Genomic DNA, 21906 nt, shown 5'->3' on the forward strand with positions numbered 1-21906 from the left:
CGTGGGCATTTTCGGACCGGCCGACGACACGCTTCCGCGCCACCGGGCGCGCGGTGTGTTCTACTGCGGCCGGGGGCGCGAACGCTCCGCCGCGTCACGAGCGCGCTGCGCGACATCGATGCGTGTGAGCGGGTTTTATGGGCGCACACTTGGCGGAGCCCTCTGCGTACAGAACATGAACGACTCCAGATGTATTGAGCAATTTCGTTAACGGGCGCCGTTAGCGCTTGATTCTGGCCAGGAAGCAGTGAGTAATGGTCGCAACGCGGTAGCCTTCGCTCCGGCGTCGTCGACACCGACATAGAGCACCCTCGGCCAACATAGCGGCAAACCGGAATCCGGCAGCAACGTGGTATGCTGTTCTTCCTGGACACAGAGACCGCTTTGCTTGGTTCATTCAGCGAACCTGTTTTCTTATACACGACGCTCTCATCTTGAGCCCCGAGGCGACACACACTGCACTCGAGAAAGCCGCAACCATGCGAGGTGGAGCAACCAGTAACGGCGCTCAGTTAAATACTCTCGTGAGCAGTATTTGTCACAGAGGAAAAAAAAAAAATAGTGCGATGGTGCAATGACAATGAAAACACTCGACAGCTTCCGAAGGGCCCCAAGATGCGCGCTTCCGTTCGCGGCCCGCCAGTTCTTTAAGCGTGCGCCGATTTTGTGACAGCTGCGTGTCATTTGCAAGAAAGTAAAGTTTCGGAATGCTAGGCTTCTGAAACTGACGACGAAAGGCTAGTTTTATTTGCCGCCCCTATGTAGCGTCCACGTCTGCGACCGCGTGCCACACACCGCCCTTTACATCCATGTCGTGACGTCACTACTCTGCCATATCCGCGCCGCTTGACCTATGAAATGTATACAGCGCTTGCACATGCGCCTATGGAAACTCCTTCGCACCTTGGAATCAAAGGCATGACGTCAGTATGACGTAGAGACCTGTGTACGCGCTCATACCCATTGCGACACGGAGCGCTAGCGCATCTCTGTTAACACATCTATACCCTCAGACTACAGACTTCGTAATGCAAAACAAAGATAGGTTTTTGAAGAAACTAAATGGCACAGTAACTGTCATTTCTCGGTCGAAGCCTCATACGTGCCGTAAAAAAAGGGAGGAAGGTGGGAGTGAAAGAAGAAAGTGGTGCCGGAAGGCCCTGGAATAAATCCGACCACCTGGGATTTTTAACGTGTACTGATATCGCACCGCCCACGGGCGCCTTTTGAGTTTCTCCTACATCGAAACACGGCCGCCGCGGCCGGGTTAGATCCCGGGTTCTCCGGCTCAGTAGCCGAACGCACTAACCACTGAGGCACCGCCGTAATGCAAGCGCGGCGAGAAGCAAGCGCATCAGCCCCCTCGCCTGCCCGCACCCGCTCCTCTTCAACCACCCGCTTGACCCCAATCGCTACGAAATGTCTAAGCATATCACTGCGGCGGGGTGGGTAAACTATGGCCCATGCTGGTCACGCGCCCCTCTTCAGCCTCGCGCTCGCTTCATCCGCGCTTAGCCGTCTCCTACGTTAGCACCCGCAGCGCCATCCAGTGGTGGTGACACCAAACGCGTGAAGGGGGTAACGCGTTTAACGCGACGTGGCGCCTTCGAACGAGGCTCCAATTAAAAGATTTCCGTCTAAAAATTTGGGAACACTGTGCACACACTGCAGTTCTGCGAAATATGTGACTCCCGTTGAAAACGCGTCGCTTCATATCGCAATAAGGTGACCAACCCCTGTCTAATAACGCTTGTCTCGCGCCATCTTCGTTGCCCTGCCCCGATTTATCTGGAGCGGGACAAATTTAACCGGAGCCCTACTGCAGCGCCTAGTTCTCATTTCACTCGCACCTTCAACCCCTTCATCACTTTCACCCACCGCGGGGGCTCAGTCGTTAGGGCCCTCGGCTAGTGAGCCCGACTACCCGGGCTCGAACCCGGCCCGGTTTCGATGGAGGCGAAAGGCAAAAGGCGCCCAAGTGCTGCGCGATGTCAGTGCACGCTAAAGGTACCCAGGTGATAGAAATAAATCTGGATTCCTCCGCTATGGCACCTCTTTCTCTCTTCTTTGCTTTCCTCACGGCGCAGTTCCTCACTTCTCAGTGAACACCTCTACTAACGGCGCGGTTAAGGTGTCCACTGAGAAGTGAGGCAGTTACTGCGCCATTTACTTCCTCAAAACCAGTTTTCATATCGAGTTCGTGTAAGCGCCGCAATTGCCTTGGCGCATTCGAGGGCTGTCCATCTGGCGTGCTTTGTACATGTAACTTGCTCGCACAACGGTCAAGCTCAAATGGCCGTCGTTGCAGTGGACGCGCCAGGACGCGGAGTAATTTGAAAGTCCCCTCGTCCGTTCAGTACCGCTCCCGTGGTTATGGGCGCATAGTTTCAAAGAAAGCGACGTCAGCTGAAGGTCACCAGAGACCTGATGGCAGCTTCCTATGCGTTGCCAAGAGGGTTGTATGCGACAGCCAGCCTTGGAAGTCCAACGGTCATGCGCACCGCGTCCGTGTATTTGCCGGTATTTATCTTTGTGCCAGTTGTTCCCAAAGCGAATAACGAGTGCGCGTGCCACCATAATCCGAGGTGGAGGCGGCAGCGCTGAGACATACTCACAGGGAGGCCTCCTTGATCCTCTGCAGGATGGCGCCGGTCGTCCGGCAGGCCAGGATCTCCTCGGGTAGGCTGCCTGCGGACAGAGACAAGGAGTGAGGAGGAGGCCCCCATCCTTCGGGCTCTTCCCCTCATCTTACGGTGTGCGCAGGTGCAGTAGAGCTACTATCCCAGCCACAGCTGTGTGGCCGTGTGATTGCGACGTCACGACTCTCTCGACCAATCCCGATTTTCTGGACACGCCAACTGAGGCGGTTTCTGCGATAAATGGAACCCTTAACGCTCTCGCGTTAACGACAAGCTTAGGCAAGGACACAAAGACACGAGCGCGCGCGCGTGCGCAAAGTGGTTTTGCAACGGCATTTATTCTGCAACAAGCAAAGAACAAGTGAAATTCGCACGCGGCACGATACAAACCTCCTGACAGCAACTATTTTTTCGTGTGCTTTCTTCACAGCACAAAAAAAAATTATGAGGTGCACTTGTCTCCTTACGTGTGGAAATACGAAAGCTGTGCGCGACCCGCCACCTGCGCCGTCTGCTGGGCCAGCGCCGTACATTGCGAGGGTGGTTTTCAGTGGGTGCCGCATCATGGCGCTACGACTGCACGCCAAGCACGGAGGAAATTAGGTACTCGCTTGATTGCGACATGCGAAATTAACATGCTCATAATTACTCATGTAGGCCTAAGCACATATCTCGAACGTTTTTAAGAACTATGCATTCACTAGACGCGTATTTATTCAGCTTGAAACGTCGATGTGTCATGGACCGACATTGTGAATCTGTTATTTCTGCTAAAGAAATGATTGCACACCTGAAAGAATTGCAAGCCAAGACCGAGTATGAACCGGAGTGGCACTCACTCTTAGCGCTGTGTTGTTCATTGGCTTTTTTCTAGTTCTTTGTTGCTTAGATGTGTCGTGTTATGATGTATTAGCTTTGTGCTCCGAATTGACTCTTCTCGCACTTCAATGCTTATGTGTGTTGATGTGCCACTGTTTTCTTAATGTTTGTAAATAGCTCATGTACATAAAACATCGCATCATTGTAACAAATACAATGTTGAAGAAAAAATTGTGACGGAGTGGCAGAGTCCCTGGTTCGATTCCTACCTAGACCCCCATTTTCTTTTCTTGTGATTGATAGTTCGGGCGGACACTTTTTCGGACAGCCTCTGTCCACAACTTCCGTCCCCGCCGCTCATTAGCGAAAAAAGGCTTTTGCCGTAAAAAAAAGCCTCACACTGTTACCATGTAGACAAAAACCTATTCGAGATATCGCTGCAGTTTAAGGCTCATTAACTGATCTAGAAAAGAAAGAGCAAGCTAAATGCGAAGTGAAAAAAATTACCATATATCTCATCGTCGAGAGTAGATGAAAGCACACATGTCCCAAAAGCGATTGATAATAGGGAGGCTCATAGATGGTGGTAGTCGCACTAGAGTCTTAAGAAATCTTCGTTACCAGCCACTTAAAGATTCTACGGTGTTCGGGACGTCGTTATACACTCCTCCTCCGGAAAGTTAGTCGGTGCACCTTCAAATACAGCGCGGCCGAAGGATTCTGACGCGACGGACGCCAACAACGCCGCCGGGTCTTTGAGGGTACATGCTGAAGGTTCGCTCGGATTTTATACACTCTGATTAGAAAGAAGCAAAGAGGGAGTAAGCTGCCCACTAGCTCACACTCTTTTATGAAAGGGGAAGCTACAAGACTGCTTACTCCTTTTTTACTCCATTTAAGGGAGTGAGCTGTCCTCTAGCTCACACCCCTTTATGAAAGGGACAGCTACAAGACTGCTTACTCCTTTTTTTCTCCCTGTAAGGCAGTAATCTGTCCTCTAGCTCACACCCTTTTATGAAAGGGGAAGCTACAAGACTGCTTACTCCTTTTTTACTCCATTTAAGGGAGTGAGCTATCCTCTAGCTCACACCCCTTTATGAAAGGGACAGCTACAAGACTGCTTACTCCAAGCGAAGACTGCGCCGACGTGAGGAGTCGTCCTCATCAAGCACATCTACAGTCATCAAGACGCGAGGTCCCCCGACGCATACCATCTTATTTGTGCCTGAAACGCCAACCGGAAACCTCAACCACCTGAACAGGCAAGCCACGTCTATGTTCCTTGAGAGCCTCGTGCCTGGGGGGATTAAAGACGTGCGAGTCAACCCTTACAAGAACATTATCGCCATTGATGTCACGGAGCGCAGCGCACTGCAAAGTCTGTCCGCCGTTACCAAACTCGGCGACATCAGCGTACGCTCCCATGTCCTCCAAGACAGCGGCACTACAGCAGGCGTCATTTACAACGTCGACATTTCCATCGCTGACGCTGATTTGCCTATTTTAATCAAGCCAGCGTCCAACAGCATCTCTATAATGGCAGTTCAGCGCCTTGGAAGATCTCAGTGCATCAAGCTCACATTCCAGGGCGACTGCATACCGTCGTATGTGAAAGTTGGGCATTTTCGCCACCCAGTTCGACCTTTCGTGCCCAAGCCACTGCAATGTAGAAAGTGCATGAAGATCGGACACGTGAGTGGCGTCTGCAAGAACAACATTGTGTGCTCTAGATGCTCTGATGCACATTGCGGCGACGTTTGCCGTGCGACTACCCTGAAGTGTGCCAACTGCCGTGGCCCTCACGATTCCTCTTCGAAAGACTGCCCACGCCTCAAGAATGAACGAGCAGTGTTGAAACAAATGGTTCGAGACCATTCCACGCACAGAGAGGCCGCTGCTAAGGTGCGACGACGTCGGTCGCGTCGTCGAAGGTCCTCTAAGAAAGCCGTCACTTTTGACAGAGAGGTCTCTAGCACTGCTGCATCTTGTCCTCCTCCTCCGCCTGCCGTACTACACCAAGGGAGCCCGACAGTTGATGAGGCCGGACTTGCTGCATCGGCCGTTACCTGGCCGTCACTCCCGAAACCTCCCACATCCACTGGGTCAGGAAAGTCAATGCCATCTCCAAGTTCGGCGCCTACTGTTGATCCGGAGAAAGGCCAAGATCTCAGCCATGGCCAAGAACTACAGGTTATGGCAATGCTGAAGTCCATCCTGAGTGCCATCCGCGCTGTGCTGGCAGGCCTGCGTACGCCAGCGGCACAGAATGCGCTGCAAGTACTAGACGCGCTAACACCAGTCCTAGCGGCGTTACAGTAGCAGGAACAATGGCTCCCCCAGCATTAACATTTCAAAAGCAGCTGAGGCAAGCCTCTATTTTTCAATGGAATGCCCGCGGACTTCAGCCCCGAATTTCAGATATTCGGCAGTATGTTTACGTAAACAATTTCCCCATCCTTATCATTTGTGAGCCTAATGTGCCGAAGATATTGCGACTGTCAGGTTACGAGGCGTTTGCATCTCCCACGCACCGAGGGAACAGTAAAGTCATCATCTACATTCGGCGTGAACTTACATATGTGCTTCATCCAGTTCCCCCTAATAACGACAACCAGTACGTTTGTCTAACAGTGAAGAGGCGTAATCTCACGTTTACGCTTGTGGGTGCGTATTTGTCTCCATCAAGTCGATTTGACGCCGCACGACTGAGTGACCTGATCGCGCTTACACCCGGCCCTTGGATCGTCATGGGTGACTTTAACGCTCACCACACCATGTGGGGAGGCGTTAGAATGAACATTAGGGGACGGAAACTTGTGTCCTTCGCTTCTGATCATGATCTTCAGTGTTTAAATGACGGCTCCCCAACTTATATTCGAGGGACAACTTACAGCAGCTGCCTTGACTTGGCGTTCGTTTCTCGATGCCTTATCAGCGATGTACGGTGGTTTTCGGATATTGAAACCCGCGGCAGTGACCATATCCCTACATATCTGACCATTACTGGCCTTTCCACATGCACCTCTGCCACACGCATGCGACGCATCGATTGGTCAGTGTTTCAAGCACTTATGGAAGATGCATCAAGAGAAGGTTCATCCGCAAGTTTTGAAGGGAAAGTTAAGGAGGCCATGGAGAACGCGACACGGTTATTCACCCCAATTAAAAAGTACACGGAATTCGATATGGAATTGCAGCGCCTGCGATCACTGCGGCGTAGGGCCGAGCGTAGGTACCGACGCACAAAGTCGAGCCTTGACCTCAGAGATGCGAGGCGCATGCAAAAGAAAATTCAGCGCAGAATTCAAGCAGTACAGGCACAACGTTGGAGGTCATTCTGTGAAACGCTTGATCCACGGAAACCGTTGTCACGCATCTGGAATGTAGTTCGTGGCCTTCGAACATCCCCACACCAGCTGCACCCTTTCAAGTCTCTTTCACTCTTCCAACGACGTGGCGAGGTCGAGGTAGCTGAGGATTTCTGCGCTAGGGTAGCAGGACCATCGTCCCCATCTGCGACGCTGCATTGCAGCGATGTTCCTGCTTCTCGGGATTCTCGGATGGACCTTCCCTTCTCCGTGGAGGAACTTGATTCTGCGCTGGCTTGTTGCAGACGATCATCATCGCCGGGACCCGACGGTGTGCCATACACTGCACTTGCAAACCTTGGACAAGAAGCTAGGCGTGTCCTTCTGGAGCATTACAACAAATCTTGGAATGAGGGCACAGTCCCAGACGATTGGAAGTCCAGTCGTCTAGTTCCGCTCCTGAAACCAGGGAAATCGCCTCTTGACCTGACATCATACCGTCCAATTGCGCTGGCTAGTTGTGTTGGCAAAGTACTGGAAAGGATGGTACTTACACGCATTGAGTGGTACCTGGAGCGCTACCGCATATATCCGGATATAATGTCCGGGTTTCGACGTGGACGCTCTTCAATCGACAGCGTGGTCGACCTAGTGTCATCCGTCCAGCGCCAAAAACATTTGAAGCGCTTGACCGCGGCGTTGTTCCTGGATGTAAAGGGCGCATACGACAATGTAACCCACCAGGCTATTTTGGACGCTCTGGAAACTGCCGAGCTTGGTGGCCGCGTATTCTGCTGGATACGTAGTTATTTATCCAACAGATCTCTCTTTGTGCAGACAGAGGAAGGCCCAACATCTTCTCATTTCACTTCCCGTGGAGTCCCGCAGGGTGGAGTGCTCAGCCCAACACTGTTCAACCTTACACTTGTCGGGCTTGTCGATATACTACCACAGTCGGCGCAACTCTCAATATATGCGGATGACATCTGTATCTGGGCATCTGGAGTTACGCGCCCACAAGTTCGAGCGAGACTTCAAAAGGCGTCAAGTATTCTTGCTGCCTACCTTCGCCAGCAAGGCCTACCGATTTCAACCGAAAAGTGCTCGCTGGTTGCCTTTACACGAAAGAACATGTCTCCTTATACCGTATGCATAAACGGCACAGCAATACCCTACGTAAAGAGCCATCGGTTTCTGGGAGTAATCATCGACCGAAATCTATCATGGACCCCTCATATCTCATACATGAAAAAGAGACTGACAGCGATTTCTCACGTTCTCGCCTTTCTTGGGGGAAAGTCGTGGGGAGCGTCGGTGCGGTCGATGATGCAGCTCTACAACGCCTTATTAATGGGATTTCTTCGCTACAGCCTCCCTGTACTTGGAAATATTCGAAAAACAAACATACGAAGTCTGCAGAGCGCTCAAGCTCAAGCTCTCCGGACTTGCCTAGGATTGCCAAAATGTGCCTCTACGGCCGCATCTGTACTTATCGCCCAGGAGCATCCAATCCCTACCTACTTAACAGTTGACGCACTGAGGGCACATTTCCGGCACATTTCCCGGGTTCCCTCTCACCATCTTGCCAGTCTTCCTATTACCAGGCCGCGCACATCGTTTACAGACGTCATTGACGCACATCCCGCCATTCTGCCGTCCCAGTTTACACCTGCCTCTAGACCGTCCTCGCCACTTTGGAGCCTGCATAATCCCCGTGTGCTTCTTTCGATACCTGGCATCAGGAAGAAGATAGACTTATCGCCGACAGAACTACAACAAGTCACCCTTGAATATTTACATGAGCACCATGCAAACCGGGTGCACGTTTACACCGACGGCTCAGTGAACCCTATATCTTCTTCTGGCTCCGTCGTCATACCCGCAAGCACTACAGAAATTCGAGTTAGGACAAGTCACCGCACTTCTTCGACGGGCGCAGAACTCACCGCTCTTCGTGTCGCCATTGAATGCATCAGTCAGCAGCGCCCTCAGCGGTGGTCTATTTTCACTGATTCGAAAGCTGCCCTCCAAGGCTTACAAGCTGCTCTTCGCCGTGGAGCCCATGAACAACTGGTCGCAGAAATTCGACAGCTACATCACTCTGCCATCAACAAAGGGCATGACATTATCTACCAATGGCTACCGGGGCACAGCGGCATAGCAGGTAATCACCGCGCGGATGAGGTCGCGCGAACTGCGCACGACGACGGCGATTTTGTATCGATCCCCATTTCGAGATCGGATGCAGCGAGCAGGCTTCGCGCACTTGCGCGGGACATCACGCTTGCCGCGTGGAATTCCGGCCAATTTTGCAATTCCCGTTTACAATCCTTGGACCCAGACCTGAAGCTCCGCCTACCATCAGGCCTACCACGACGAGAAGAAACTTTGCTGTGTCGCCTCTGGCTTGGTGTAGCGTTCACCAATCACTACTCATTCTTAATCGGTATGGCTGATAGTCCTGCATGTTCCATCTGCGGGCAAGACGAGACCATAACCCACATTCTTTGTGACTGCCCTGCCTACACCACCGAAAGGCAGTCTCTCAGCCGTGCGCTGGAGCGCCTAGATACACGCCCTTTCACGGAAATGAAGATTCTCGGCCCCTGGCCGCGGCGGTCGTCGGCGGAGAAGGCCTGCAAGGCACTGCTCCGCTTCTTGAGAACTTCTGGCCTGCACAATAGGCTGTGACTTTAACGAACAGTGACGTTTTATAGTGACTTCAATTTTCTGTTACTCTCCTTTCTCTTTCTTTTTTTTTATCCCCTCACCCCCTTCCCCCCGTGTAGGGTAGCAAACCGATTATTATTTCGGTTAACCTCCCTGCCTTTCCTCTTCTATATCCTCCTCCTCCTCCTTAAGGGAGTGAGCTGTCCTCTAGCTCACACCCCTTTATGAAAGGGACAGCTACAAGACTGCTTACTCCTTTTTTACTCCCTGTAAGGCAGTAATCTGTCCTCTAGCTCACACCCTTTTATGAAAGGGGAAGCTACAAGACTGCTTACTCCTTTTTTACTCCATTTAAGGGAGTGAGCTGTCCTCTAGCTCACACCCCTTTATGAAAGGGACAGCTACAAGACTGCTTACTCCTTTTTTACTCCCTGTAAGGCAGTAATCTGTCCTCTAGCTCACACTCTTTTATGAAAGGGGAAGCTACAAGACTGCTTACTCCTTTTTTACTCCATTTAAGGGAGTGAGCTGTCCTCTAGCTCACACCCCTTTATGAAAGGGACAGCTACAAGACTGCTTACTCCTTTTTTACTCCCTGTAAGGCAGTAATCTGTCCTCTAGCTCACACCCTTTTATGAAAGGGGAAGCTACAAGACTGCTTACTCCTTTTTTACTCCATTTAAGGGAGTGAGCTGTCCTCTAGCTCACACCCCTTTATGAAAGGGACAGCTACAAGACTGCTTACTCCTTTTTTACTCCCTGTAAGGCAGTAATCTGTCCTCTAGCTCACACTCTTTTATGAAAGGGGAAGCTACAAGACTGCTTACTCCTTTTTTACTCCATTTAAGGGAGTGAGCTGTCCTCTAGCTCACACCCCTTTATGAAAGGGACAGCTACAAGACTGCTTACTCCTTTTTTACTCCCTGTAAGGCAGTAATCTGTCCTCTAGCTCACACCCTTTTATGAAAAGGGAAGCTACAAGACTGCTTACTCCTTTTTTACTCCATTTAAGGGAGTGAGCTGTCCTCTAGCTCACACCCCTTTATGAAAGGGACAGCTACAAGACTGCTTACTCCTTTCTTACTCCCTGTAAGGCAGTAATCTGTCCTCTAGCTCACACTCTTTTATGAAAGGGGAAGCTACAAGACTGCTTACTCCTTTTTTACTCCATTTAAGGGAGTGAGCTGTCCTCTAGCTCACACCCCTTTATGAAAGGGACAGCTACAAGACTGCTTACTCCTTTTTTACTCCCTGTAAGGCAGTAATCTGTCCTCTAGCTCACACCCTTTTATGAAAGGGGAAGCTACAAGACTGCTTACTCCTTTTTACTACCTTTAAGAGAGTAAGCTGTCCTCTAGCTCACACCCTTTGATGAAAGGGACAGCTACAAGACTTCTTACTCCTTTTTTGCTCCCTTTAAGGGAGTAAGCTGTCCTCTAGCTCACACCCTTTTATGAAAGGGACAGCTACAAGACTGCTTACTCCTTTTTTACTCCCTTTAAGGGAGTAAGCTGTCCTCTAGCTCACACCCTTTTATGAAAGGGTCAGCTACAAGACTGCTTACTCCTTTTTACTCCCTTTAAGAGAGTAAGCTGTCCTCTAGCTCACACCCTTTTATGAAAAGGACAGCTACAAGACTGCTTACTCCTTTTTTACTCCATTTAAGACAGTAAGCTGTCCTCTAGCTCACACGATTTTATGAAAGGGGAAGCTACAAGACTGCTTACTCCTTTTTTACTACCTTTAAGGGAGTAAGCTCTCCTCTAGCTCACACGCCTTTATGAAAGCAGCAGCTACAAGACTGCTTACTCTTTTTACTCCCTTTAAGAGAGTAAGCTGTCCTCTAGCTCACACCCTTTTTATGAAAGGGGGAAGCTACAAGACTGCTTACTCCTTTTTCACTACCTTTATGGGAGTAAGCAGTCCTCTATCTCACACCCTTTTATGAAAGGGACAGCTACAAGACTGCTTACTCCTTTTTACTCCCTGTAAGGGAGTAAGCTGTCGTCTAGCTCACACGCTTTTATGAGAGGGTCAGCTACAAGACTGCTACTCCTTTTTTACTCCCTGTAAAGGAGTAAGCTGTCCTCTAGCTCACACACTATTATGAAAGGGAGAGCTACAAGATATCTTACTTATTTTTACTCCCATATTGGCGTATTCGTGCTTAGAGTGCACGCGAGTCTGGCTGCCTGTCACTCGACGAGCCTGCGGCACACGAAAGGTCGAGGCGAGTCGTGAAGCTGGAGTGTCTGAGGTCCACCCCGAAGGCCCACTATAGACCCAGCATGTCCGGTGCCGTAATCTACTATTATGACACACGCGCTGAGTGGCGGTACGCCTGTCTAATACGGAAACGCTCAAGGGGTTCCTGGACCTCGCTAGACGCTGAGACGCAAACCGAGTTCCGGAGCCATGCGGCCGCAAACTGTTTTCACTTGGTTTCCTCGAAGGCCGCACTCCGCGGGCTGCAGTATCACAGAAAAAAAAAGAAACAAGAATACGACTGCGACGTCAACTCATTCGAAAAAAAAAAAGCAGTTCCGACTTTGGGGAAACGCTAATGGACAGGTGACGGTGTCGCGAATGAAGGCCGCTCTGCTGGAGCACGACACCAGAAATGAAGCGGAAAAATGGCGGGCCCTCAGAACCTTTCATAAAAGCGATGCTGAGAAGTCAGCATATCAGGCTGACGAGCGAGGCGCCACCACGACGTCGCTGGTCCATTGGCCCTCTGCTGGGGCCGCAACAGCGATGAAATGGATGCCGGATACAAATTTTAAAAGTAGGGAACCTTTGTGGCTCAATTTCGCTGCTTACACGGACACTTGCTCGTTCTCAAAGGGCAACTCCGGAGGATTTTCGAACATATTCAAGAAACCAGTACGTCATATATCCTAAAGTTCCTCGTCTTAGTTGCAATGAATTGTTTGTAAAATAAACGAGGAAAGCAATCGTAAACCAGCAAAAACAAAGAAACCAAAACTGAAACTGGGTTTCGATAAAAATATGAAGCCATACTTAGAATATGATGATGAATCTTTATGGCGCAAGGGCATCTGTGGCCGAAGAGCGCCATGGCACAAGGTTTTTCCTTCTACTGAAGGTGGGGTCAGAGACCCATTTCAAAAGCATTTCACCCTGAATAAGCCGAGCACCAGACCAGGGGAAAGCTTGTACCTAATGTATCACCAGTGGGTACCCGGCGGCACTGGGGATCGAATCCCGCGCCTCCCTCATGCGAGGCGGATGCTCAGACCACTAGGCCGCCGCTCCAGTTAGACTGTGATGCTGTCACAAAGCCTCTCGGTACACTTTGAAAGGATAATCCGGCGACTGTAAATTACAGCTTCGATCATTACGCGTCTAAAATGACGGAGAAACAACACAATTGTTCTTCTTATTTCCTTTAGCGAACAGGCATGCAGCCCATGGCACCACACATCCGAGGTTGGATTGAGGCAAAGAATCGGACCAATTTAAAATTAGTTTGCACTGAAACAAAACGTCGCCCGTCTGCAAAATTTGGTATAAAGGATCAGAAGACTGCGTGAACGTATCGTGAAAGTCACATTAAAATGTGCGTATGCCAAAAAAAAAAGAAAAAATAGTAGTTGCGCTTAAGGTAGCGACCGCGACCACGGATGAGCACACGCCTCGCCTCAACTCAATCGCGTAATCCGCACCAGCGTGTGTCCCTGACGCACTCGGTACTCTGCGCAGTCCCAAGTGGTGGTGCTTGATTATAAACGCGAGCTACACGATTAGCGCGCCGCCGACGCGTACTCGACAAGCTAGATCAGCCCTCCGGAGGGAGTAGTATACCCACTGGCGCCTGGGCAGTATCCTGGTCACGTGGACGCCGACGTCGGCGCTCGAGTCGCCGGCGGCGGGAGTCCGGCCGACTTCGTGAGCCGCAGGAGAGCGAGGGCCGTTGCCCCGCCGCCCACGCGCCCACCTCCGAGCGGCGAGGCCAATTTGCCGCGGCCCATATCGCACAGTCACGACCCCGCGTGACTGGGAGGCCGCGCGGGGCAGAGCAGCAGACGCCTTCTCGCGCAAAACATGATTCCCGGCGCTCTTCTTCGCTGGGAGGGGTGCCACTTCCTTCCCGCCGTGGTCGAAAGAGTTGCAAGTGGCGCGCGCGCGCATGCGCCGGCAGAGAAACTGGGAGACGGGTACCAGCAGGGGCAGCATGGCGAAGAACCCAGAACAGGTGCATGCTGGTCTAGCTGCCCTCCTTCCGCTGTTCACCGAGATCCACGCAGACGAAGACAAGGAACACGCAGGACCTAACTGGCTGATTGATTTAACGTTGTGAGCGGGTTAACGGGAAGCAGCCACTCCCATATAGCACCGAGCATCCGTCTCAACGAATGCAGCAACGCGGGAGGCGACGACGGATCGACGATACGCCGTCCCGAGCGAGCAGAGTGCGACGTCGGCGAGAGAACCCGCAACACTTGTACGACGTGATTTGACAGCGGCAGCGTCGACCAGGTGACAGCGGAAACACACGAAACGCAAAGCGTGCAGTTCTTTTCCTATTCTTGGCGTTTGTGACCTGAACCACGGCTGTTGATTAACCGACCACTTAAATCTGCCCAAGTGTGATGGTAGGCACGAAGTTGCTACCGTAGTGATACCCCCCCCCCCCCCCCCCCCCTCCCCCAAGCCACGAAGCGAGATGCTCAGCGCCCGATCGGAGCAGCGGGACCGCCCGCTCTGCTCTCCGTCGCGCCAAGGAGGCGAGGCCGACGAGCGGAGATGCGGAGGCCGACGCCTGCCCCACGATGCGGGGCTTCAAGCATAATCCGGGACGGGTTCTCGGCACGAAACTTGCGCACTATTTTTGGCCGTGCCGCAGCACAAGCGGGTATACAATTTACTTCACATTAGCCCCGTGAATTGGCCGCAATCTCTTGTACAGCGTGCAAACCGTCGGGACGTGCTTGCTTGCCGGTTTCCCGCACAAAACCGCATGTATCGCTAAAAGAAATCATAAAATATGCAATTTCTGCAAACAGAGGAAAGAGATGGATGCTTATTTCGAACGCTTTTGTCTAATGGCCATACCTTTCACCATATTCCTATTTCACAACTCAGCAATACGCCTTTCGAAAATTTCTCTCGTTCTCCTGTTGCGTTCCTTGGCTTCTGGTGAGTGTCTTGAGGACAGATGGGTGGAGCTTCTCAAAGGTGGAGGGGTGCGTGCGGTGGACTCCTCTAATGGGCTTCTGGCGGGTGGACACATTCTGAAGGGTGGAGAGTTCAATCCTTTGCTGCCACAGGACAACTCCAGCGTTCCGTTAGTCGGCACCCTACTGCTGTCGCAGTGAAAGAGAAGCCGCGACCAGGTGGCATGTATAAATTTGCCGACGCGTTTTTCATCAGCAAGAAAGGTTATCAGAGTGTAAGCCAGCCTTCTACTATTTAACTAACAACGAAAGAGGACTTGTGATGTCTGTGCCTACAAGTTATGCTCTTGCTTTTGTAGAGAAAAGCAGGGAGTGTCTTGAATTCGTTCCTGTGAAAACCAACTGTGGCCGTCAAGGAGGCACCTTGATGCAGACCGGGGCCCACGGTATATAGTATACCGAGACTGGTGGCGAACCGCAGGCACTCACCGGAGAGCGGAGGGGGCGACGTCCGGGCCGGGTGGTCTCCGGGGGCCTCGAGTCGCCGCGCCGCCGCCGCCGAGGCGAACAGGGCCAGCGCCAGGTCTGCGAGCAGCACGGGACGCAACAGTCAGTCACAGGACAACGCAGAGAGGGAATGGAGTCACCCGAGGATCCTCCAGTGACAGCAGAAGCAATGACGCTTTTCTACAATTATCGCGCAAGCAAACACGACTCGGGAAAGACCGGTGGTCAGATAGGGAACAGCAGCAGCAAGAAAAGAAGAAAACAGACCGGCGGCTGCTCTTGTCATGCCAATGAGCTCCACAGGTGCCTGGAATGGTATGGTATGGTTTATTTGGGTTTAGCGTCCCAAAGCGCTCAGACTATGAGGGACGTCGTAGTAAAGGGCTCCGGAAATTTCGACCACCACGGGTTCATTAACGTGCACTGCCATCGCACGGTACACAGCCCTCTAGAATTTCGCCTCCATCGAAATTCGACTACCGCGGTATGGTATGGCATGGGCTGTGAGGGACGCCGTACTGTAGCTCTCCGGATTGACACAGACAACCTGTGGTTCTCAAACGTGCGCTGACATAGCACAGCATACGGGTGTCTTGCATTTCGCCTGAAAATACGTTTTTTTGTGTTGACACGACTATGTAACTTCCTTCGTCCTGTCGTTTTTTGTCGGCCCAAATTCTTTCTTTTCCCGGCCACAAAAAAAGCCGTTGTCTGTCCGTTTGTTGCGCGGTCTTCGGTCTTCTGGCAGGCTGCCCACCGGGTTGTGGACAACCTGCCAGGTGCACTCTACTGTGGCAGGCGGCAGTTCAATCGATCACTGATCGCGAGAGTTTGCTCGGGAAGAGAAAGTTGGGTCTCACAAGCCCCGCACACCGCTTAACCGCTGCAGCACTCAGCCAGGAGCGGTATGACGATTCCCGGGGATCTATGAACATCAAGTAGACAATGACAATCTCACATATATGGGCACTAACCCATTATCGCTATCTGAATAACTGTCATCCGTGAACACAGGAGATAGAAGACCGGAACCGAAGGGAAAACCGAATTGCTAGCGAACTAATCTAACTACGCAAATCGACCGTCATTTGGTTTCATCTCAAACGTTTCATACTGAGCGTTGAGCAGTCCGCGTCCGCACTTTGAGATGCTCATCGCCCCTCGGTTTCAGCCCAGCGAGGTTCTCAAGCTCGCGGAGCTGCCCGTCGTTCAGCGCGGCCTGCATTGCCCGTAGTTTTGCTCGGCCTTCTAAAGTAAGGCCCCGACCCCCGTTGGTGCGCTTTCACAAAGGTCATTCATTATTCGCGCGAACCCTACGGGAGCAAGTCGAAGACGACCGTTTGATCTCGGAAGCGCGATGGGGTCTGAACGAAACCTGCCCTTGTCTGGTTGTACGGTTTGTGTGTGCACTAATTTGCAGGAGCCCGACGGGCCGATACAGCTTGACCAGCCAACCCGAGACAGTTCAGTCCATCAAGCGTAGATGCTCCATCAGCTGGCCCCGTATACATGCTGCTAAACCGCCTGCTCCGCCCCCGCACGTAAACGTAATACGCGTCGACCACAGACGGCGGACTACTTTTCGGCTGAAACCAGCCTGCCTACAACGAGCCTGCCCAAGCAAACCACGCTGCCAAGCGCACTGCTTACAGCTAGGCACACCCACCGTCTGTCCTCCACCGCCACACACTCGCACTTTTTCTGGTCTTTCTGCCTTCCTTCCTAGTTTGTCTGCTTTCTTCTGTTTTTCCCCACGCTCTGACCGTCGGAGTGCGCTAGAAGCGTTGGCAGCCTATGTGCAGCGTTTAACCTGCCTCGGTTCCCTGGGACGAGAGACAATACTTCGCCACCACTTAACTGACTACCAACGCAGGCCGGCAGTGAAGGCACACCATCCTACAGTCACCTATCCGCCCGTCTGCTGTACACATCCCCACACCCTCTAGCAACTTTTGCCCGTATACCGCGAAGGACATTCTCGAATTCCAAAGTCCACTGAAACTTGCTCAACACACCGACTCCGCGGAAGCCGACAAGTAAAAAGCAACCCGCAAGTAAACAAATGCCCCAGCCAGCTGCCGACCCACGCGCCGAGGCGTTCCTCCAACATCGCTAGACAACTTTGCGAATTAAAACTGTAATCTGGGCGAGTTGGTTCATAGCTTGAAAGGGGTACGTACTTGCGCAAAAGACAGGTCGAAAACGAGGAAACACAAACGACATGTACATTGCGCAACTTCCAGCGGTGTTCGCTTCCTTTGGATGCAGTATGTACCCCTTTCAAGCTATGAACCAACTCGCCCAGATTAGAGTTTTAATTGAGCATCATTCTCCTACATTGGGCTCTGTTCTGTCTACTCAGAAGACTCTGGACCCGGCCATCACGTGCGTTAATTTCATTGCCAGCACGGTCTGCCAAGAAAGATTTCTTACATACTGCTTCCAAAGGAAGCAAACACCGCTGGAATTTGCGCATTGTACATGTTTGTGTTTCCTCGTTTTCGTCCCGTCTTTTGCGCAAGTACGTACCCCTTTCAAACTTTGCGAAGCAGCGAATATTACCGTTAAAGCTGCTCGCGAAATCGTCGCATCAGAGGTGTGACTCACCTCCAATCTCCACGGAAGCAGCGCGCACGATAAGATTCCCCAGTAGACCCGAGCTCTGTCGCGTTGTTGTGCAACTGCCGAAGATACATGTGAGCGCGGAATTAGCCTTTTGTCGGCAGCTGCTCCGCCTGTATACCCCATATCCTTGCCGACAACTTGCAGAATGGTCAACGGTACCTTCGAGCTGCGGGCTGGCAGCGCAGAGGCACGGCCGAAATAGCGTTTGGGATGTGAATTTACCAGACTGCACCCGCACAGCCAGGCGGCGGGTTTCACTACACACACAGCTAATCCGCCTACTCTACGAATGCACGCAATTCCGTTCGCGGCTGCAAAATGACGCTCGGATCAAGTGACGGGTTATAACAACCATTTTTCGACTCATCTCTGATGGTCGCCCCCCACTTCTCTTATTATTTTTTTTTTTCTGGGGCGTAGCGAATCTCGGAGGGTGCCCAGGGGGAGTCGAACTGGCGACCTCGAGAGGCGGAGCAACCGTGCCGCCGGGGTCTCGGAGGAAGCGCGGCCCTAATCAAATCTCCGCGCCCAGATCCTGTTCTAATCCTGGGGGCTCCGAACAAAGCGGGTCAGGGGTCAGCGCTGACCTCTGACGTGGGAGCCGCGCCGCGGCGTGACCTGCTTTCCGTCGAGGAAGAATGGCTCTTCCGCCGCCCCGTTCGCACGGCGCCGGCCACGCGCTGGCTCCTCTCCGCCGCCGCCGACGGGGGGCGCAATTAGCCCAAACACGCGCCGCCGCTGCACGGAACTCGGAACGGCGCCCTTTCGCACGCGTCGTCCAGCAGCCCTGCGGAACGATATTCCCGCTCGTTGGGCCGCCGCCGCGACGTTTCGCAGAGGAGGGATGCCCGGCCAGAGTGAGCGCTCAGGGAAGAAGCGACTGCAGCTGCGTGCGAATGCCCGGTGTCCACTGGCAGTGTAGGTGCCTCTGTCACACTTAGCGCGGTCCTAGAAACGCATCGTATGCCAACGAACAGAAAAGACTCTTAAAAATATCCAACGCGCAATTCGCGACGGAGCAAATGTACGTCCAGTACTCATTTCCGCATGGAGCTTGGATAAAAATTATGATGTCAGTGTGTCTCCAGTAGCCAGCACCTTCCGATGGAAATATATGTCGCTGTATACAACCTGAGGATGCGTATACATGGGCTACCTGTGACATCACATACACCATGATGGATTCTTAAAGTTGGCCGCTTCCCTGAAGCGTTTAGATAGCAGGCCACTTTCTGAAGACAGTTGGCAAGCAGTCCAGGCAATGCGGGCGTTTTACCGTTTTTCGAGCTACACGGGCCTCGACTCGCGGTTATGATGCCATCAAATGTGCGTGCACATATTCTCATCTCTCTTCTCATCACATCGCCATCCAAAACGACCCTCTTTGTTATCCTATTTCCCTTCCCCAGTGCAGAGTAGCAGAACAGACATCCATTTTTTTTCCGGCCGACCTCTTTGCTCTTCTTATATCATTAAACTTATCTCTCTCTCCCAAAGCTCCCACATTCTAGTTCGGAGTGATAGGCGGATTAGCAAAAACGCCAAGCTTTCCCTCGTGTGCTTCCGGTCTCAAAGATGGCGGTCACAGGGCCATGACTGCTCGTGTCTCATTTTGTCAGAAGTGTTGGAGGAAGATTAGCTCATCTACACTCTCTGCGCTCTTCACGATTGCCTGTGTGGGCACCATGCAGACGCCTCAAAATCCTTGCCTTTAGTGAATCACCACTTGGTTTTCGATTTGTCCAAGTTTAGCGAGAATAGAGTCACTGGATAAGTGACGCGAGAACGAGCATTCGCGCCACTCCGTATGCGTTAAACAAAGTGCGTTCATACAGAAGAATTTCCGTGCTTAAGCAGACGTATTGAGTGGCGCAAGCCGTTAAAAAAAATATAAAATAGTGGTTTTTGAGGAAAGAAAATGGCGCTGTAACTGTCTCACTTCTCGGTGGACAGCTCAACCGCGCCGTAAGGGAATGGACGAAGAAGGGAGTGAAAGAGGAAAGAGAGAAAGGGGTGCCATAGTAAAGGGCTCCGGATAAATATCGACCATCTGGTGTTCTTGAACGTGCACTGTCATCACACAGTCTAGACAACAAAATCGTTGATTATGGGTACAGAGATTAATGCCGACGGGGATTACAGTGGCAAAACACAACGACAATTTCAGTTCGTTATTCGTAATAGTGGACAGGAACGTGCGAGGCAGACTAGAACAGACGACACTGAATACGTCACGCGGTCAAATAACAGGGAGGCAAAGATTGAGTTATAATGGCCAGACAGATCTTTCGTTGCTTCAGATGCGACCTGCATCTCTGTACAAGCAAGAACTGCTGTTCGCGCGATTTTCATTACGAATACAAGCCTTCGCATTAGTTCATTTCATTTATTGTTTCCTTAAAGGCCCGAAGGCATTACGTAAGGGGGGGGGGGGGGGGGGGGGCATATTGGTTTACAACGGCGATGATGGTTTGGTTTGGTTTATTGGGGTTTAACGTCCCGAAGCAACTAAGGCTATGAGGGACGCCGTAGTGAAGGCCTCCGGAAATTTCGACCACCTGGGGTTCTTTAACGTGCACTGACATCGCACAGCACACGGGCCTCTAGAATTTCGCCTTCATCGAAATTCGGCCGCCGCGGCCGGGATCGAACCCGCGTCTTTCGGGTCAGCAGCCGAGCGCCGTAGCCGCTGAGCCACCGCGGCGGGGCACAACGGCGATGATGGGAACATGCATAACAATAAAAAGAACAAACACACAAACAAACATAACGGGGGTTGTAGTCATATCAGGGTTCCCAGCAGGTGATGCATCATTAGTCTCCCACAAAGCTCGGGCTAGTTATGCAAAATAGATCATATGCCTAGAGTCAAAAATTTCCGACATACCGACTTTTCAAACTTTTAGGGAGGCTAACCAATTTCTGAACAGAATTTTTTTTGTCTGGCTACTGAACTCGTAAGACATAGCATTTGTTGTTTTTTAACTGGATTCCTCGTTTAACCTGGTAGTTCAAGATTTCTTGGAGTCCAGGGTTAACCTGGTAGTTAAAGAGTTAACACCCGAAAGCCTATCAAGAGAGTGCGCGCTTGGCTACGCTTAACATTCACGCACACGCGCGCGCGCGCACGCCTCAGCTCGGCGCCGATCAGGGCCCAATTCCTCCTCGGTCACATGGAGCGGAAGCCTCGCGGCGACCGAGCGGAGAAAGGTCAGCGCGGCCCGTATCCGCGCACACGCGGCCGGCGAAAGATCGCGCCGATAATCACCCGGAGGAGTCAATTATCGCGCGCCACTTAATGGCGCGCCTTTGTCCGCGGTCCCATATCGCACAATCGGCGCTCCTTATCGTCAACGTGACGCAACAGCGGCCCGCCCGGAGCCGGGCTACCGTAGTCACGGGCCAAGGTCGCTCCGCTTCCGGGCAGACAGAAAGGGAGGAAGGGGACGACGGTTCGAAGAACGAACGCGCGCGTCCCGAAAGGACGAAAGCGCGACCGACCGAGCCCTCGGCGCTGCGACGACCGCGCAAAGCAACCCCATCAGCTCGCGTCGGGGCCACGGAGATAGAAAGGTCGTGGCCGACGGTAGGAACCCTTCCGTTCGCTGTGCGAGGTTTGTGGAACGACCGGGTATGTCTCAGTATCCTGAGGTATGTAGTCTTACAGCCCTCTGGAGAGTTCTCCGTGGACGGACACGTTCGGTCAGTGCGCGGAAAACAAAATGTCAAAACGCGCATTCGGTGCGTGCAAGTACTAACGGCAGACCTTTCCTGGAACAGTATACACTCAGTGGTTTTCCTACCATTTGTCTCCAATTTAATCGCTTCCGTCAAGGCAGCATAACTGATTAGACTTAATCGGACCAGACCTAATTATCACCCTAAGGTCGGCCGACGACAGAACAAACTTCGAGTCGAGCTCGAGTTGAAAGAAGTGGTAGTGTTTTAACGTAGTTAAACCGAGTAGACGTGCGAAGGCATGTGTTCATTCTTTGCCTCTTCTTTCTGACTTCTGCATGTGCACGCAACCGCGTTTCTCACTCTTCATCTTCACACCCTCTCTCCACTCGGCGGCAGCTGACGCGACGCCCTCCTCCCATTGGCTGCAGCTGGCCCGATGATCCTCCGAACTAACCCGAAGTTACCCGAGTTACTCCGAGCTTCACACAAGATTCTTGGTTGGGTTTGACCCCGCTGTCT

General features: G+C 52.1%; 2 protein-coding genes across 6 annotated transcripts in view; one reads left to right on the forward strand and one right to left on the reverse strand.

Moving 5' to 3' along the window:
* LOC149371549 (uncharacterized) overlaps nucleotides 1-21906 on the reverse strand; it is a 147181-nt gene that overhangs the window by 40961 nt on the left and 84314 nt on the right. For 3 of the 5 annotated variants that reach the window (XM_089565835.1, XM_089565833.1, XM_089565834.1), the window contains 2 exons: nucleotides 15064-15159; nucleotides 2616-2688 (listed from right to left, as the gene is read on the reverse strand). In XM_089565835.1, the coding sequence (XP_089421961.1) occupies nucleotides 2616-2688; nucleotides 15064-15159 (169 nt within the window). The remainder of the gene's footprint in view (nucleotides 1-2615; nucleotides 2689-15063; nucleotides 15160-21906) is intronic. The other 2 variants (XM_089565837.1, XM_089565836.1) reach the window with 2 other exon arrangements.
* Nucleotides 1-21906, forward strand: part of LOC149371550 (short-chain dehydrogenase/reductase family 9C member 7-like) — a 393612-nt gene that overhangs the window by 11477 nt on the left and 360229 nt on the right. The window lies entirely within an intron of this gene.

The sequence above is a fragment of the Amblyomma mixtum genome, chromosome 1, assembly GCF_055824585.1.
Source record: "Amblyomma mixtum isolate Tamu chromosome 1, ASM5582458v1, whole genome shotgun sequence".
Lineage (NCBI taxonomy): Eukaryota > Metazoa > Arthropoda > Arachnida > Ixodida > Ixodidae > Amblyomma > Amblyomma mixtum.